This window comes from Mustela lutreola, chromosome 14, assembly GCF_030435805.1.
Source record: "Mustela lutreola isolate mMusLut2 chromosome 14, mMusLut2.pri, whole genome shotgun sequence".
Classification (NCBI taxonomy): Eukaryota; Metazoa; Chordata; class Mammalia; order Carnivora; family Mustelidae; genus Mustela; species Mustela lutreola.
The window spans coordinates 31,244,936-31,264,382 of NC_081303.1; the positions used below are offsets into that span (position 1 = coordinate 31,244,936).

At 54.0% G+C, this 19,447-nt stretch overlaps 1 protein-coding gene across 1 annotated transcript; it reads left to right on the top strand.

The window, feature by feature from the left end:
• Positions 1–3,602: 3,602 nt before the first annotated feature.
• On the top strand, positions 3,603–19,012 carry CLEC20A (C-type lectin domain containing 20A). Its single transcript, XM_059145388.1, has 10 exons — positions 3,603–3,645; positions 4,901–4,973; positions 6,064–6,560; positions 7,939–8,004; positions 10,014–10,379; positions 11,515–11,871; positions 16,105–16,297; positions 16,476–16,594; positions 17,037–17,122; positions 18,890–19,012. Exons 1-10 carry the CDS (start codon positions 3,603–3,605, stop codon positions 18,968–18,970), a joined length of 1,881 nt encoding a protein of 626 aa, XP_059001371.1. The 3' UTR covers positions 18,971–19,012.
• Positions 19,013–19,447: the final 435 nt, after the last annotated feature.

A 19,447-nucleotide genomic window follows, 5' to 3' on the forward strand; every position in this document is an offset into this window, starting at 1 on the left:
CCAAGTCCAAGAATCACACCACGCACAACCAGTCATGAAAACGGCACAGAAATGGCATCAGAAGACCCTAGTCACAAAGATATGAATCTCTTAAGAGGTAGAACCCAAGTTCCTGGGGAACGTGCGTGTTGCCAAGGTACACAGGAAGAGTTTGAAGAAGACGCAGGCCAACAATACCAAGGCCACGAGTGCATGTGCCGAGGCTACCAAGGCTCTTGTCAAGGCCAAGGGGGTCAAGCCCACGATCCCAAAGAACAGCAGCCACGAGCTCAGTTGATTTGCCTGTATTGCTCACTCCAAGCTGGGGAAGCATGCTCAGGCCGCATTGCCAAGGGTCTCGGGCTCTGCCGGCCAAAGGCCAAGGCCGAGACACAAACCAAGGTGCAGGCTACAGCACCTCCCACAGTGGCCCAGGCCCCCACAAAAGCTCTGGCAGAGAGGGTTCTGCCTGCCAGTGTGATGACAAGGGGACCCACATGACCCCAGGCTTCTGTCGGTGCTATTTGTACCAAGAAACCTGCGGCAGCCCCTGTTGAGAAAGAGAGAGAGACAAACAGACAGACAGACACTACACATATATCCAGACAAGACTTGCTCATGAATGTTCAGAGGCTCTGTGCACAATGACCCCTAACCAGACTGCACACTGCCAACAGGAGATAGAACAGAGACTGCGGTGTGTTCCTACAATGGAACAGCACTGAGCCTGTAAGGAGTGCTGAAGTCTGGGTATGTGTGACCAATGGTCGAGTCTTACCCACACTGTCCTGAGGGCAATTCCAAACAAACGGAGAGCTCAGAGTGCATCTGTAGTAACAGGAAGCAGATGGGGGTGGCCAGAAGCTGGGGTGGGGCAGGGACTGCAGCAAAGGGCTGGGGGCAACATTCTGGGGTGTTGGTAATCAAGAAGTACAGTTTTGTGGCACACTAGAATTTGTGGAATGAGTCAAATCCGCTGCAAAGATCATTTCGTTTAGTCCTCCTAACACCCTGGTAAGCTAGCCGTCATGACCCTCCTGGCCAAGGAATTGACAGCCCTGCCTGGGAACTGTTCAGGAAAAGCGTCCCCAGTCTTCCTGTGTGTCTCTCTCACTCGGATGCCACCGCCACACTCACAACCCTTCTGATACCAGATGTTGGGGGGACGTCCCCCCCAACAGCAATTGTGTGACACCAGCTGCGGGCCCGGCAATCTTAGCTCTGACGCTGTGCACCTGGAGATAGTGTGTGGTCCGTCCCACAGGGTAGGGGCTCTGTCCTGGAAGCCTGCCAACCCCAAACCCCCAACCCCCGCTCCGGATGCCAGCCACAAAGCCAGGTGGTGGTCTGTAGTTCAGAACAACTGGCTATAGGTTGGAGATTCCCATGACCCCTCCTCAGGTTCAGCTAATTTGCGAGGGCCCCTCAGAAAGAGAAACATTGGACTTACTAGATCGCTGGTTTATCACAAAAGGAAGTAACTTGGGAAGAGTCAGATGGAAGAGAGGCGTAGGGCAAGGGCTGGGGAACGGCGGAGCTTCTGTGCCCCTTCTGTGGCCCACCACTCTCCCCAGTCCCCATGGGTTCATCCACCCACCTGGACACTCTCTGTACTCTGGGGATTTTAATGGAGCTGTCACTGCGTAGGCATGACCAGTCATGAACTCTGGCGAGGGGACGGGGCACTCCTGGTGAGCAGCTCCCCATACCATGCAGGAGCCTACCTAGAGTCACCTCAGCAGAACAAAAGCCACTCCTGTCACCCAGGAAGTGACAAGTGTTCTAGAAGCTGTGTGCCAAGAAATGCTAGAGACCAATATACATATTTTTTCCATTATCTGGAATCAAGGCTTAGAGAAACCCACTCGCATTGTTCTTGGCTGGGGCCTTGTGGCCACAAAGCGCACCTCTAACAAGGGCCCTAGACAGTCATTAGCAGCTCGAGATGCAGGAGAACACCTGCCTGCTCTCTAGGGGGCGAAGATCCTGTCCCAGGAATAAAGCAAGTGTGGGCAATGAGGTTCCCACTTTGGGAATGCAGATCTAGTTGGTTTGGGAGAAAAGGTATATACCAACTGTGAAAAAGTGAAGGTTACATAGACTTACACTTAAGGGTTTATCATGTCTGGGCAGAAATGCATTCTTACTTTGGGGAATGGGGTACAAAACTCTGGGGATTTTCATGAACCCCTTTGCTTCCGGTCGCTTGTCCAATCCAACGGTCCATCCCTAGGTCACTTAGGAAGCCTGCTGCTTCCTTGTTTCTCTCTTCCGTTTGCCCTAACCCAAGTCCCGTGAAACCTGGGTCCTGGGAGCAGGGCTGTCATCCTCCCCTCCTCACCAGCACTCCAGGCCTCCTTGGGGGTTGAAGTCTCCTGATTCCTTCCAGCTTCAGGGTCTCTGTCTGTGTACCAGACAGTCCAGGGTAGGAGGGGGAATCCAAAGAGAAAAGCAACAGCACATTCTCCTGAGACAAACCGGAACAGCGGATCTCTACTGAGAGATTCTGCTCTGCTTCCCCAGGGGGTGCCATCTGCGTTCCCCCCGGCAGCCAGGGCTGCCTTGCTGGGCCCTTAAATCACGAGACCTGACGACTCCTGGATGAGTGGCCGAGCTGCCCTGGAGGAGGGTCCCGGCAGGCCTGGCATCATCTAGGCCAGCATCGTCGGGCTTTCCTCTGTCCCCGGAGAGGCCCTGGCACAAAGGCGTCCTGCCACGTGGAGGACACCATCTGAGGCCATCACGGCACAAGAGAATATTGTGACAGAGCACTGGCTCGAAGCATTCATAATTGTTTTCTCTTCCCCTTTGCCCTTTCAGTCAGAGGGGCTGTTTGCGCTTCCCTCTGGGGAGGGTGTGAGGGGCTGGAGAGCAGCAAAGAATCTTCCAGACTCTGGTTTCCAAAGGCTTAGCCCTTAAGGGGATGGAGAGAGCTGGGGCATAAACAGGATGCTGAGAGGGAGGGAGGAAGGGGGAGAGAGAGAGCTCTTCTTGGCTCCCCAGAAAAAATGCCTTGGTCTCTGGTCTGTGCTTAATCGCGGAGGCAGAACCAGACCAGGGTGTGTGTGGGGGCGTGCTCCGATGTCCCTGAAGTAGGGCTTGCTGGGGGCCCGCCGCCTCCACCTTCTGCTTTCCTGTGACCTTGGGCTGCTGTCCTGCCACTGCCCATATACCAGGTAGTCATAAGTGAGTTAGCTCACTTCTCCCAGCCACAAGCTTCCCACGTGTACGCTGGGGATCCGATGGCCACTCCCTGGTGGTGTGGGCACATGGATGAGCAGGAAGGAGGGTCCAGCAAAGCAAGGGCCCTCACGAGGGCTCCTTCTCCCCCCTCCCCTCCCCTCTCTCTGCTCATTGACTACCAGGTCCTGCTGCTGTCCCTATAACCTGCAGGACAGGGATGTTTCCTTCTGGGTGTCCCCCACCCCCACCACAACTGCCCCCAGCACCTCACATAGCAGCTGGCCGGCAGGAGGCACTGAGTAAGTATTTGCTCAGTAAAATCTGTCAGTTTTTGTAGGAAGAGGAGGGGAGTGGAGGGTGAGGTATAAAACCCCAGAAGACCAGGTGTTGCCTCTGCTGGGGAGGAGTCTTCTCCCTTCTGTCTTCCAGGTGCTGCCGCCATGCGGATCCAGGGGAGGTCACTGTCCCTCTGCTGCGCAGCAGGTAAGGCTGCCCTTACCTGTCACGGGGTCCCCAGGGTGAAGGCAGGAGGGCACCCGACTCCGTGCACGCCCACGGCTCTGGTCCCATGAAAGGTAGGGCACCTGTCCTTGGAGGTTCACAGTTAGAGGTTGAAGGGGAGACAAAGTGGAAAGAAAGGCATGTTCTTCAGCTGTCAGCCTCGGCCACCTCCCCCCTGCTTGCCAGCTTGCTCCCCCACACCCTGCCAGCTGGGTTCCTCTCACCCCTTCCAACCCCGCAGACCTGGGCCCAGAACCTAGCACTTACTGTTCTCGTTTGTGTCTTCACGCGGGCAGCTGCTTTCAAAGTGCCTTGTACCTGCTGGTCAGAAATGGACCCTGACCTCCCCGAGCATACCCTGTCATGGGGGAAAGACATTTGACTGGGGGACAGCAAACTGAATATTAGAGAATGTGCCCCATGCAGTGCCGGAGATAAGCAGGGTGACAAGTAGGGAGAGTCCCCGGGAGTGACTGTGCCGATCCGGTGGGTGGGAAGGTTTATTGAACGGGGTGTTTTGGGCTGGGCCTGAGGGGTGAATGAAGGACTGCAGAGAGTAAAGACAGGAAAAGGAGCAGCCTGGGCCCCTCCACGTGGAGCCTGGTGCGTGTGAGGAGAAGATGCCTGAGGTCCACCATGGCCTCCTAGAAAAGCATCCTTGGGACTGAGGGCTTGAGCGGTGCGGTGAACTACTGTACTGGGTGGGGACCATGAGGACTTATTGAGGTGGCCAGGGGTTCAAGCAGAGGGACCTGCTGGCTGTCTGTCACAGAGAGGATGGTGGCTGGGGCAAGGATGGCAGCAGGCGTGGAAGGATGTGGAAAGTTCAAGAAGTTTCCAGATCCAAGGAATGACAGGATTTGCGGTATGACTGGATGCCAGGAATGAGAGATAGGGGAGGGACCCGCGATGACTCCTGGGTGGGAGCTGGGGGTGCTGGTGTGAGCTGGGAAGCCCAGCACAGACCACATCAGAGGGTGGATCTATGTGTGACAGATGGAGAGTGGGACGCAGACCCAGAGCTCAGCGCTAGAGGCTGGAGTCTGAGAGGTAGTGGGACACAGTGTTGACCTCCAGTTTCTCAGACTGAGAGCTGTGACCCACTGGGTCCTAAATCGACTATGGGCCACGGTCAGTGACTTTAAAAAATTAAACAGAATAGGATAAAAAGCATCAAAGTGAATCACACATCATAAGAAAGACTGACATTTTTTCATGTTCCCTTTCTCTGATGCAGGGATCCTCCGACTCTTCTCAGCCACAGGCAGCATCTTGGATTCTGGTGGGTGTCTGGAGATTCACCCAGGGCGGCAAGTGTCCCGTCACCCCTTTCCCTCTCCTTCTGATTGTGCACATGTTGCCCACTGTGTATGCCCAGTTTTTTAGTCTTATTTTCCTCTCTTAGGGCATCTGGTTTGAGGCCGATCCTTTAAGGTCTAGCCACACCCCCCCTACCACCTGGCCCCTCCATCTTTCCACACAGGCAGGGCTTGGCAGGGCAGGGTTGCCCTTGAGCAGCCTTTTCTGGGGGGACCCCACAAGGGCATGGAGTTAGGAAGGAAGGAAGCCAACATGGAGATCTTGGGGCTTGGGGTTGGCTCCCAGGAGAGGTTTGACTTGCCCCTTAGTTCATTCATTCATTCATTCATTCATTTTCAACACAATGGGTCCTTCTGACATGCTGGACACTGTGAATACAATGATGAATAAGGCTCATTCTTTGCACCCAAGTTGCTTGCACCTGGTGATGAAGACAGACAAGCAAAAAGGTCCTTTCCTGAGAGGCTTTTACCAAATTCTGATGCAATCCCAGCAAATTCAGATCCTTGCTGTAGGGTGCGCTGGGACATCAGTGTATTTGGAAAGCTCCTCAGGGGGCTCTAATGTGCAGCCTTAGGGATGAGCCCTGCCTACCACAGGGCCATGCCAGGCTATGATCAAGGGCCAGGACCTGGGAACTCCACCCACAGGCCCTGCATCCCAGCTCCATTCCTTCCCCAGAGGTGGCCTTGCCAAGTCACTTACCTCTCTGTGACTAGGTTTCCTCATTTGTAAAACAGACATAGTGATGCCCATCCTAGGGACTTGGTGGAAGGATTCAATGACATACAGGTGCGCGCCAGGAGTGCTCAGTTAAACGCGGGCTTTGTTATTAAGCACTAACAAAGGTTATTAAGTTATTAAGTTTATTAAAAGTTATTAAACACTGCAGCCAATGAAAGGGGCGCCTCCCCAGGAAGACGCAAGAGCAGAGAGCGGTTAGTTGGGCAAAGGGAAAGAGGAGACCAGAGCATGGGAGACTGAGGGGTTCGGGGAGCAGGGGGTCGGGAATGACCAGTCCTTCCAGGCAAGAGGGCAGCCTGTGCAAAGGCCCAGGGGCAGAGCGGTGTGTGGGTGCAGGGCCCACCGTAAGGGGTGGAGTGGGAAAGAAGAGACTGGGGAGGCTGCCTGCGTGGAGGCTGAAAGCTCTTCGGGGAATCAGGGCTGGGAGGGGGCAGCCGGCTGGGCGTTGACAGCCTCTCCCACCCCAGCCCGGCAGCCTACGAGCAGTGGCAAGAACTTCTCGAGGGTGGAGGTGGAGCTGAGCTGGTCCGAGGCGCTGCGCTATTGCCGGCGGCACCACACGGACCTGGCCGACCTGCAGAGCATGAACAGCGCGCGCAGCGTGGGCTCGCTCTACGCCCTCACCAGCAGCGCGCATGCGTGGATCGGCCTCTTCTTCGACGTGCGCATTCAGGGCCTGAGCTGGTCCAGTGGCTCCGCCTTCACCGCGCCGGTGTGGAGCTCGCTGCCTGTCTTCAAGGAGGGCGTCTGCGCCACCCTGTACTCCATCTCCATCTTCCCCAGCCTGGGGGCCGCCTCGTGCACGGCGCAGAAGCCCTTCATCTGCTACTACGGTGTGTCCCACTCCGAGTCCCATTCTCAGAGCAAGTGGTGGTGGTGGGGGGGGGACAGTCTCGAGTCTTTCACGGGACAACTGACCAGTAGCCTAATCTACCTTTGTAGAGAGTCCTCTCTGCAGCCTGAGTTTCTGTCTCCTCTGTCCCTCATTTCCGAGACTCTGACATCAGAGAAACAGGTGTAAATCAGGGTAGAGAGAAAATAAAATCTGGAATGTTCCCCAAGTCTCCTCCTGCCAATTAGGGACTTGGGAGAAGAGGAAAAAGAAAGGGAGGAAGAAAGGAAAAGCGGGGGGGGGGGGGGGGGTGTCCACTTGCATCTCTGCAGCAGCGAGAGTCGGATTCCATCTCTTCCTCCTCCTCCTCACGGAGCAGGGGGCCCGCTTTCTGTCTCCTGCCGGCAGGGAGAGTGGAGCAGCCACTTTGCTCCTGGGCGGGAGTGGGTGGGAGCCCACACCTTCAGGCCTCCTAGCAGGATATCCAGGGTACTCAACACGCCTCCATCCTGCCTCCTGCTGGCCCCTGATGCTGACCTGTTAGGAAGGTGCTGGGACCCCACAGCAGGGGGATGCTTGGACACCAGAGGGCATTTTTCTGGTCTAAAGTGCCAGTTTTTGCTTTCTCCCCACAAGGGTGAGGTTTGACCTTGGGTTCCCCAAGCTGGCAGAGAGATGTTCAGGGGTGCTGAGTGTGCAGGGGTGGGAGTCCTCTGGAAGAAAGGACTGTGGATGTAGGCTCTCCTCTCCTCTCCCTGTTTTGGGCTCCAGTGAGTCGCATCCTGACTCCACCCACTTCTCCCCTTCTCCCCAAGCCCACCGCCTGGGCCTCTGTTGGGGAGGTAGGGGTGGTCTGCCTTACCCCATAGTCAGTTCTCAACACAGTGTGAGCTCCAAAAAATGCAAATCATGTCACTCTGCATGAACATATTTAGTAGGTTCCCTTAAGCCCTTAGAATCCTATCCATTTTGAGGCCAACCAGGCCCTCTTGACCCTTCTGGCTTCTTCCCCTATCCCTGGCCTTGCCCCCACTGACTGCTTTCTGCTCCTTGGATACTCGCTGGTCCTTCCCACTTAGGGTCTTGGCCTTGGCTCTCCTGGGGGTATTCCTTCCCCCTGCTTTGCAAGGCTGCCTGCTTCTCATATTCTCTTCAAGAGCGAGGATCCTGTTTCCCTTATTTCTGCTCTTTTCCCAGAGCCTAGAATGTAGCTGCCACAAAGTAGGGGCACCCCCTCTCTCTGTGTATGTAGTTCTTGAATACATGTAATAGAAACGGGTGAGCCTGTCTACCCCCCTGCCTTCAGCTTGGTGGCTGTGGAGGGGATCCCCGGCAGCCCTCTCCCTCCCCATAATGTGTGGTCTCTTTCTCTTTTGCAGACCCTGCTGTGGGGCACCGCCTCTTCACAGAGCCTGCTCTTAGCCCAACCACCTCTCCAAAGCCAGGTACACACTGGGGAGCTCTGCCTTCCTCCTGAGTCATCCACATGGAGGTCATGCCGCCTGTGTCCCTTTTGCTTCCCTTGCCTGGCTGAGGGACCCCGGGCTCTGCTGTCCCTGGGCTGAACCCCATAGAGAGAATCAACCCAGGGTTATTATTCAGATTATTATTATTTTTAAAGATTTTATTTATTGATTTGTGGGAGAGAGAGAGCGCGTGCACACGTGCACGAGCTGGGGGAGGGGGTGGGGAGAGGGCAGAGCAGACGACCTTGAGATCATGGATCATGACCTGAGCCGAAGTCAGAGGCTTGATTGATTGAGCCACCCAGGGACACCACATCCCACCCCACCCCAAGTTTTATTTATTTATTTATTTATTTGAGAGAAAGAGTATGCAGATTATTTATTATTGTTTTATAATTCAGACAAGGAGGTGACTTGCTGAAAGGTCTCCGACCAGACAGTGACATCAGTGGCCAAGGCTGTATCCCAGCTCTTGTGATTACCAGCCCCCCTCACCACCACCCTTGCTTCACTGGCTTGGAGGTGGGGGAGAGGGAGCACCTATTCACAGCCCAGGCCCACCCAGCTGGTGAGGGGGACTTCCCTTCTGATTATTACTATCCTAAATTTTTTTTTTTTTTTTTTTTTTTTTTTACTTTCTTCACATCTGGTGTCAAGAATCCATGACAAAGGAAATCTAAACCCTTCCCTCCACCGGCTTTATAGAGGTGGTTTTCTGCATGCTAGGGAATGTGTAGTTGCAGCGTGAAGATGGCCGGGGCTTCCAAGGCTGAATCTCGTCTTGCGTTTAATATGACATGAGTTTGGGCAAATCATCACCCACCCGAGCCCCCCTTTTCCCACCTGTAAGATGAGGTTCACAACATCGACCTCTCAGGATTATAGTGAGGATTTGAGCAGATGACGGACGCCGCAGCACAGCTCAGGGCTGGGGAGCATTGGTTACTTAATAGACAGTAGCTTTAAAAAAATCAGCTTAGATAGGGAAAGTTAGGGAAACCTCAGGCAAATCTTGACGGGCTTAGATGAACAGGTGTGTGTCCGAGGTTTTGGGAGGCCCGATTTGAATCTGAGCATGTGGCTTTGTGTTCTGCAAATAGAGGCGTTTCTTCCAGCGGGGCTCCAGAATCCTTCCCTCAGGATCCCACGCCACATCATTTCCTACCTTCCATTGTTTGGAATCGGATGTTTGGCTGGTGTGCAACAGATGAGACAGGACTGGCAAGCGGCAGGGCAGGTGGGGTTCGTGAGGGGTAGCCCAGGCCAGTGTCAGGCAGAGACCGAGGGTAGAGGCTGTGGGAGGTCGGCAGCCTGCATGCCTGAGCCCCACGGGAAGTCAGGGGCGAGGGGGACGGGCCCACTCTGCCTCCTGTCGTCCCGCGGGTCTTCCCTCACCAGGCTCGTCTTTCTCCCTGACTCTCCTGGCAGGAAGAGTACTCCACACTTTCTCTGTTCTGCCTCAGCCCAGAGCCTCCTGAGAGCCAGCACCAGAGGCTCCTGGGACTCACACATGAGGCTGCCTCTTAGCCAGGATTATCCCCTCTTCCTCATCACGCCCCCACAGAGTTTAACCACCCTTTAATTAAGTGCTAATTATTTGCATGTCCTGTGTGAACCCACTCGTTTCCATGGTTCTCATGTGAGCCTTTAAATCTGTTCAGGTGACATTACTCGCCCCATTGCACAGGTGACAAAACTGAGACTTTGACTTCACTTACAGGGCCTTTCGCTACGAGGAGAGCTCTGCTTCACCCATGCTTTTCCTAATGTCCTTGCTCCCAGCTGCTGCCACGATAACTCCTCCATTCTCCTAACCTGGTGTTTAGTCCTGGAAAATCAGGGGTTTCATCCAACCTCACACCCAGGTGGGGGGTAGTGGGGACGAAGGGCCTGAATTAGACCAGAGTTCTGTCCTGGGGGAGGAGCGAGGCCTGGGCTATCAGAGGTCCAGGTCTCAGGCCTCGGGTGTCCCTGTTCTTCGCCCGCAGCCGTGGTCCAGATTGGCCGACAGACGTTCCTACGGTTTTCCCGGGAGCTGACCTGGCAGGCAGCCCTGCTCTATTGCCGCGGCCACCACACGGACCTGGCCGACCTGCAGCAGGTGACCGACGAGGCTGGCAGGGAGGACTTGAGGTCCATCACTGAGGAGACTGAGGCCTGGATCGGCCTCTACTTCAACCCAGCCTCTGGGGCCCTGAGCTGGTCGAGCGGCCTGGGCGCCAGCGTCCCCACCTGGCTCCAGGTGCCTAAGTTCGGGGCAGGACTGTGTGCGGGGCTCCGCACCTACGCGCGCTACCCCCCCAGAGTGTATGCACTGGCCTGCTCTGCCCTGAAGCCCTTCATCTGCTTCTACGGTGCGTGGCCACCCCTCCCCTGCTGACCCAGGGCTCCCCCGGGGCTGGAATGGGGACGGCGCGTGGGTTTATGGCAGCCGAAGACATTGAGGGTAGACCCAAGGAAGAGCTTCTAGGCCCCGAGAGTAACAGGCACAGGCTTTATTCTAATTTTGAGGGAGTTTTCAAGAATGACATGGACCCTACGGAGTCTCAGGGCTTTCGCCATTAGCAATGGCAATGAGTTTTAGGGCGATGCAGAGGTTAAAACATGGACTTTGGAATCAGGGTCTACCTAGAGTAGACTGGCTCTACCAGAGCTAGACATTTTTCCTCTTTGGGAAATCCATTTAACCAAATGGTGTTGTTGATACGCACCTCTGAGGAGGGCTTCAGAGACTGAATGAGGAGGAGTATAAAGGAAGCTGGTAGAGATGCGGACCCGGAGTGAGCGCCCGCACACGCTCGCCCGCGTCAGTGTTGCACCGGAGGTCACGGGAGCCAGAGGCCCGCCTGCTTATTCTGGATCCCTGTATCGTGTGTCCTCAGCAGCAGGTCGCATTCTGTCTGGCCGTTCCCTTCTCTTTTCGCTCCTCCTCCCTTGCCTTCCTTCCTCTCCTTCCTCCCCCTTTCCCTCCCTTCCTCCCTCCTGTCCAGCCTTCTTAATTTTTGCAATAGCTTTACTGACATACAGTCCACATACCTTAAAAATCACCCCTTTGAAGTGTCTGACTCAGTGGGTTTTAGTAGTTATGGGGGTGCACAAGCTTCACTGCTACCTAATTGTAGGACGTTTGATCACCGCAGCAGGAACTCCTCACCCTCGAGCAATCGCTCCCCTTTCTCCCACACCCCAGCCCCAGCAGCCGCTAATGCACTTCCTGTCTCTGTGGATTTGCCTGTTCTTGGCGGTTTCTTTTCATGTTTCGGATTTAATGAGAACGGCAGTCTTTATGTGTAAAGGAGGAACGATGGTTCCTCTCTGCAGGGCTCCTGTGAGGATTAAAGACCCCAAAAGCCCCTTCTGTGATCAGCCCTCGCAGGTGCACCGAGGTGGCTGAGATGTGGGCTGCTGAGCGACGCCCAGGTGAGGCAGACCTGGGGTGCTGTGTCCCGCGGCAGGCCTGCCCTCACGGCTCTCCCTCCTTCCTTGCAGACCCCTCCATTGGGCACCGGAAGTCCGCCCCTCTCTCTTCAGCCTTTCACGCTTCCTCCTCAGAAGCGACCGTGGAGCCAACACTCAGGCCAAGTACATCCCTGTTTTCTGTTCTCTGCGGGCTCTTTGGACCTGTTCTTGGGTTCCGGGTCACCTGCATGCAGCAGCACGGGGTCGGCCCCATGGGAGCCTCCCAGAAGAGGATTTTCCAGCCCACCTTCCAGCCCTCTGCAGGGCCAGCTGGGTTTGGAGAAGGGGGACTCGGTCTCCTTCAACCTCCCTCCTTGAACTGGGCCACTAACTTGCAGCTCCAGAACGGGGAGGCCCCAGAGAGGCTGTGTGGCCCCGTGCATGGTGGTGAGGGCCAGCCTGGGAGACTGAGGGTCTGATGCTGGGCCGTGCTCCCGAGTCATCAGAGGGGACTTTGAGGTTGGCAACTAGAGAGGGGGCGCAGGAGAGGCGGCTGAGGAATCCCTTGTGATTTCAGGCTCCTCTGGGTGGAGGGAAGATGGGACTCTGTGGGGCGACATGTTCGGAACGACAGTGATTGCACTCCTATGGCCCTTTTAAATTCCGGAAACATCTTCACAGCTATTACCTCATTTTGCTTCCCAAGAGCTCTGAAGCTAAGTAGGGTAATTGAGGGTAAAACAGTTCTCCTGGCTTTGTTCCAGATCCCTCCATCTGAAAAACACTTTATTGTCTTTGCTGAGGACACAGAGAAGATAGGGGACTTGCTCATGGTTGCCCAGAGCTTCATTTATGTTCTGGGGACACAGTAAAATCAGGGACCCCTCTGAAGGACCCCAAGGCCGTGATAGTTAGTGTCGCATGTACAGTCACAGGCATGGTGGGGACATGGGAGGCGAGTGGCCAGTCCCTGTGATGATCTGGCTTTCCTGGAACAGGTGATTCTATACTTGTTTAGGACCACAGGAGGAGTTAGCTCACAAAGGGGAGTGGGTGACTGATTGCAGGTGGGCTAGGTGCTTAAGGCTGAGCGGGGACACCCTGGTCCTGCAGAGGAAACCCCTGAGAGGGTCAAAGGAAATGGTCTTATCCTGAAGGCAACAGCGCCAGGGCTGGGCCAGTGGGCAGATGTGGCTCAGAAACTGGGTGAGATCCTCTCATCTGGTTCCCATCCAAGGTCTAGCCTGGCCCCTGCCTGTCGGCCCCAGACCAAACTGAATGGGCAAGGCCAGGCGTGCAAGAAGCAGAGGGCCGCAGCGGGGCCTGGGGGAGTGGAGGCCGGTGCCGGCTTCCCTACTCTGTGCCGTGTCCGGCTTTGGTCGCTGGATGCCATCTGTCCTTGTCCGTGGCCTGACGAGACCCACCCACCCCCCGCCGCGTCCCCAGCCTTCCCTCCTGCTAAAGGGATGAGCGCCAGGCCCAGCTTCCACAGCATGGCTCCAAGCTCACCCCTGGCCAGCCCCCTGTCACCCCACCAACGGCTCTCCAGCCCCCGGGGAACCACGCCGCCCCGCGCCCTCTCTCCTAGCCCACGCGCCCCGGGAACTCCTAGCCCTGCAAGGAAGGGCCCCGGCCCCTGCAGGTCCTGTTCTCGCCGTTGAGCTGGGCTGGCTGTCGGGTGACCCTCTCTGTCCCAGAGGTGGGGCCCGGGGCGCTCTGGCCTCCGCTTTGAGCCCCACCCCAGTCCACGTGTCCCTGGGGGGAGGGCCCTGTCGCCCAAGGAGGCCCGCGAGTCGTGGCCCGCGCACCGCTCCCCCCTTCATGCCTCAGTTGCCTGCAGAAGGGCACCGCTCTAGCTCAGCCCAGGCATTTGGCCTCACGCCCCCAGCCTCTCCCCCAGGGAGCTCCCTGGGACCAAAGAGAGTGCCTCGAAGCCTTCGGGCTCCTTGAGCACGGGATGCATGCCTCAGAGACAGGTGGAAGCTAGTCAGGGCCTGACACAGGTGTCCGCCCACGTCACTGTGAATTGGGGACCCCACACTGGCCTGGCCCCAGCGCCTGGCTCCTCCTCGGCGGGTGATGGAGCCATAGGCTCTGTACCCAGGCTACAGGCCAGGGGGCTGAGGGCGGGGGCTGTGGCTCCCCTGGCTGCATTCCAGTCCAGTCTCTGGGGGACCCTGTGCTGCCAGAGCCCCTTCTCCAGCTCCTCCTGGCTGGGTAATCATTTAGGGTGCGGGATCTAGGGGAGAAGTCCTCTCTTTTGGCTGTTGGAGTCTGATGGCCGTGGGTTGGAATGTTGACTCTCCTACTTACTCTGTGGCCCGAGGCAAGTTCCCTAACTTTTCAGAAACTCCCTTTTCCTCATTTTTAAAGTCGAGTTAAGAGACCAGGGTCAGGAAGTGTCTTTCAGTACCGGGCATCTGGCAGACCTACAGTTAATGGCAGTTACTACGATCCGGGTCTCAACTCGCTAGTGAAATGTGTAGGGATTCCTGCCATCTCCTGCCCGTGTCCTTACTCAATAGACAGGGCTGGCCTCCTTCTCATTTTATTAATTATAAATGATTGTGAATGATCAGATTATGAATTATTGAGATGGCAGAATCTCACAGGGCGAGAGCTGTTTTATGCCTCTTTGTATCTTTCCCAGGCCTTGAATAGTGATTTACACGCTGGTGGATGATTTACTTCCACAATCACTTCCCAAGGACTGGGTTTGAACAAGACATTGAACTGTAGGTATCAAGATGAGCAGGGCCTGTTCCCTGTTTTTAAGAGAGTTTAGTCTAATCGGGACTAAGAGCGACAACAGTTCACTAAGTGCTGAGCCCAGAGTGTGACCCGAAGGCCCTTGTTCACTCTGCCTGGAAAGGTGGTGGCCGTTGGACCGAAAGTTAACGGAGGATTTCAGGCAGCAAACACTGGCACATTCTTCCTGGCAGAGGGAACAGCACAGGCAAAGGCATGTAGATGTGACAGACAGTGTGTGGTTTGGGGACGACGAGGAGTCTGATGTGACCAGAGTAGAGGCCACGTATTTGGGAAAGGAGAAGCAGAAGAGGGAGAGAGGGGCAGAGTCTGAAGGACATGCCCCCGCAGTCCGTAGAGGCGTCCGAGGCATCTAGCAAGTGAGCGGGAGGCTCAGCGCTGTCGTCCGTAGGAGCCGAGCGGGCGTAATGACGCAGGGCAACGCGTGTGTCAGGGCACACAAGGAAAGAGGCGCGGTTCAGCGTCCTACATGGAGCACACTCATGACCACACTGAGAGGACAACCACCCATGCTTGGGAGAAAAGGCTGGAAGGAAATGTGTGAAAACCTTAATAAATAGTGGTTACAGTGTTTCTTCCGTTCTGTTTCTGGATTTTATACATTTATTCATTTCACTAAAGAAACGGATAGGGCTTTGGGTGGGGAAAGGAGGGGGCATTTGGAGAGGAGAGGCAGGAGTGGCACGTGTGGGTAGGGCTATTGCCCCCTGTGGGACGTGGGACTGAGGCTAGCGGGGTAGACCAGCAGCATGAGGAGGGCTGCGAGGGGATTGGTTTTATCATTTACAAGTGATAGTAATTGAAGAAATACAATCGCAAACACATTTTTTAAAACGGTCAGCTTTGTTCATTGAATCACAGAAATAGAAACTAAAAACAAGATGCATTTTTAAAATAATTTTTTGAGGGGGAGGGGCCACAGGAGAGGGAAAGAAACTCTTAAGCAGGTCCCACGCCCAGCACGGAGCCTGACCTGGGGCTCGATCTCAAGACTGAGATCATGACCTGAGCCAAAATCAAGTCGGGTACTTAAGTGACAGAGCCACACAGGGTGCCCCTTAAAATAATATTTTTACTTACGGGTTTGGCAAAGATTTAAAGGGGTGATAATATGCTGGTGCAAATGCAGGGAAAATCAGTGATCCCAGACCCTGGATGGGAAAGTTGGGTGGTGCTGGCCTTCTGGCAGCGTGTCAGTTCTGGGATGTGCATACCTTTCCACACAGACATCCTGTTTTGGGGACTTTATGAAGAAACAAGATTACAAGTTGCACACATACTCCTCTCAGGGGAGACGAGGTTGCTGAGAGGCCACCGCACTTGGTTTTGGAATATGTTGAGTTTGAAGTGCTACCTCTTTTTTTTTTTTTTTTTAAAGACTTTATTTATTTGAGAGAGAGAGAGAGAGAGAGGGACAGAGGAAGAAGCAGACTTCCTACAGAGCAGGGAGCCTGACGTGGGGCTCGATCCCAGAACCACCTGAGCAGAAGGCAGACGCTTAACAGACTGAGCCACCCAGGTGCCCCACAGTGCTACCTCTTGATGGAAATGTCGGGGGTTCCTGGCTGCCATGGTGGGGTCTCTGTGAAGCTGGCAGCAACATAAGGGCATCAGGCTCTGTGGAGTAGGGCCTACTGAAAGAAAATGTTCGCTACTGGGAAGAAGTCTCATCATATTGCCCAAGCGCCACACACCCTGTGGCAGGGACACCGTGTGGGAACGGTGGGGAAGGGGCTCAAGGGCTGGGCGCACGAGCCTGTGGGAGTGAGTCAGGGTTTGGCCAGGACAGAGCTCCCGCTGACTGGCTGGTTTCTGCAGCAATGGTGTGCGGAGCAGTGGCGGCCCAAGCCTGGCTTGTGGCTCGGGGGCTTTCGCCAGTCTCAGCTCCCCTGCTCCTGGCTGTATTTGCAGTGGCTCTTTTATGTTCCCCTCCTGTAGCTGTGGCCACTGGGGGAACCAGCAGCGATCAGAGAGAGACAGCCATGGCCGCTCAGGCCCAAAGTCTGAGCTCATCTAAGCACCCAGCGTCTGCAGAAACCACCCCGGCACCCGCCCCAGGTAACTGCCTCTGGTTCTCCAGGTCCCACTCTTCACAGGGGAGCCTGTAAATCTGGACAGCCATGCCCTAGCACAGGGCACTTGAGAGCTTTTTATGACAGATGGCATGAAACATTGGGAACAGGAACAAGGCAGAGGGGCTTGGAGTTAGCTCCCTGACTCCTGCCAAAGCCTGGGGAGCAGACTCCCTCACCCCACCTTCTCCTCTTTCTCATCTGCAACAGCGGGACGGTAAGGACTGCCCTGCCCACAGCCCAGGGGTGTCACAAGGCCCCACTGCGATGGTTACGCAAGGGCACTGTGGACTACAGAATGCGGCACGAGGAGGCAGTGGTCCCCGCAGGCGGCTGTCATCCCCATGATGAGTGCAGAGGCGCCCGGCCCAGGGTTGAGCAGCTTGAGAGACTTGGAGAACCTACTTAGAGTTTTCTGGGGTACATCGGGCCTTTAAAATGTGGGTCCGGGGAGAGGGGAGTATTTCCAGTACAGTGTGGAGCATCTACATAAGAGATTTTTTAAAAAAAGAGGGAAAATACAGAAGAGACAGAAGATAACGTCTTGTGGGTGGCCAGGTGGTGGGCCAGGAGGTGGCTCTTTCCTGCCAGCCTCGGGCTGAGCTTTCTGCCCGCAGCTTCTTCTTGCTTCCTTTTTGAAACCTAGAATCACTACTTCGCACCCATGCCATCCACTGGGGGCAGCCCTGGCTGCTAAGAACTTAGTTTCCAAATGGCGACAGGATAATTCTCCGTGAGCCAGAGAGCACTTTTTTTTTTTTTTTTTTTCAGGGAAACTCTTTGGAATCCTGAAAGCAGATTTTACCATCCCAGCTCTGACAGACCCAGAAGATCTGAAAGACCAATTTTTGAGGGAGGTGAGACTTCAGACCACTTCTGATTTTGACCAGTCAGGTGACTTGATGCAAGGCAATACTGTGGGACCCAATATACCTAGAGCAAAAGCTTTGGAAAATTAGCTCATCTGTTCCCACTGCCGTCACTCTGGCTCATGGTGACAGGTTGGTGCATGTGCTGAGATGTTCAGATCTTCTTTACTCTTTTTTCCTAAGCTTTTCTCCTCCCCCCGCCCCCGCCTGCCCCTTGTCAGGAAGCCCTGAATTGAGGTCTTGGCTTTCTACCTATTAGTTGACCTTGGGCAAATAACTTAATCTTTCTGTATTTCAGTGTCCCCATGAATTAGAGCCAGTAAAACCGAACTCCATACCAACCACACCAATATGGTTGGTATTATAAGTGGAATATTCCATACAAAATGCTTAACAAATTGGGACGTAGTAAGTGCTCAATAAACACAAACATTAGCTGTTACTATCAACATTATTAGTTTTCTGAATATACGTTTGTTCAAGGCTCCTCCTATTGCCCTCTGTTCTTTTCAAGGATTATAAGATAGGACATTGTGAAGAGGAAAATTGTTCCCAAATATTGCAACCGAAACCTTAAACTCACGTTTGAATATGGCCGAAGGGCACGTTTTTCAGTTATACCAGATAATGGCCATAGATGACAGAGCTAGAGAGTTCCTTATAGGTTGCCTAACCACGTCATGATGTCACCGACAAGAAAACAGACTGGCTTTGATCTGGTAGCTAACGGCAGTTTATTCACAGGCCAAAGGAATAAATAGCACCAGGCAACTCATTCTAAAACCTCGTGAACTCAAGTGTCTGGAAAGAACAGTAGTGTGTGTGTGCACATGTGCACCAGCCTGCTGGGGACTGGGCAGAAGAACTAGAAAGTTTCCAGTGGATTTTGCTATTGAAAGAAGAACAGATGCGAATGAGGCAATTCAACACCTGATAATTTTTTCAGTAGAAGTTCAAGTAGTAAGACTGCAGTGCTCAAAAGTAGGTTTTCAAAAGTCAAGGACCATTTCTTGGGGGGGTGGGTGGTAGGACCCAAACCAGAAATCATCTTCCTTCTGTTTTAGAGTAAAGCCAATAACGGGAAACTTGGGAGTCAAACAGGGGATTCCATCTTTGTTAGGACGTATCTATTCCCTATTAATGGAGAGAATTTCTACCTCACAGATTTAAAGGATGGAAAGGTGAGGGACAATGTATGTCTGTGTAGGAAGCTAGAGTGTATATTATTAGTTTTAGCAGCATTTTCAATTCTGAACAGAAGGTGAGGAAACACCTGGAGCCAACTTACCCAGTTCTAGCAACAGGGACAGAGAAATATGGGGACAGACACACATAGTGCTCAGGGCTCACTATGGACTAGTGGTTGTTAGCCCCAACTCGTTAGAATCCTCAGGGGACGTGGAAAAAAGAGCTCCATAGGCACCTCCCCCTTCTTTTCTGATTTCAAAGTTCTGTAGTGTTTCTGATAAACAGGATTGAGATGCACTGGTTAAGTCATTTGTTTTAGTCCCCTTTGTCCCCGGGCGTGTGGGGGTATGTGTGGGTGTGTGTGGTGGCGGGGGTCATAGTGTCCCAACCAAACAGATTTATATGCTTTCCCATCAGAGGAGGTGCTGAGGACAAAAAGCGGGCAGCTGGAGGGGGCTAGGAAAAGAAAGGGCAGGCACGGCAGGACATAAAGGGTAGCAGTGGGCCATTTAGGCTGGGAGGTCACAAGATAGCAACTTGACAGTTTCTCTTGTTTTGATGTTTCAGATCCAAGAAGTCTTAAAGCTTACATTAGGCCATGAGCAATTCAGACTGAAATGGGTTGACTGTGAAGTAAACAAAGACTAGCCCATGTCGACTGACCTGGAGTCTGTTCTCGCATAATCTTCTCTGGATTCTGAGGGCAAAATTTTAATTTCATTCCTAGTAGGTCAGACAATACATCTGTCCCAGGCTTTTAGAAATAACTCCAGCTATATGGGGAGGCTAACTGGTAGAATTTAGAACCATATCTCACACACAAGAAGACTACCTAGGAGGAAACAAAAAAACAAAACAAAACAAAAAACCAAAAAACTGGTCTCCCTGGATTTTATAGGATGAAATAGGGAAGCATTTGGGGACAGTAACCTGGAGAATGACAAGCAAACAAGAACAAAAAACTCCAACGAAGCGACAAAAATCCTGAAACAAAGCCCATTAATCTACCTGGGGAATTGGGAGGGGACAGTAGTGGGCCAGGAAGTGAAGTGAGGCCACGCTAGCAAAGGACATGGAGGACACTTTCCTTCCGAGCCACGAGCTACTGAAGAGATGTTAAGTTCT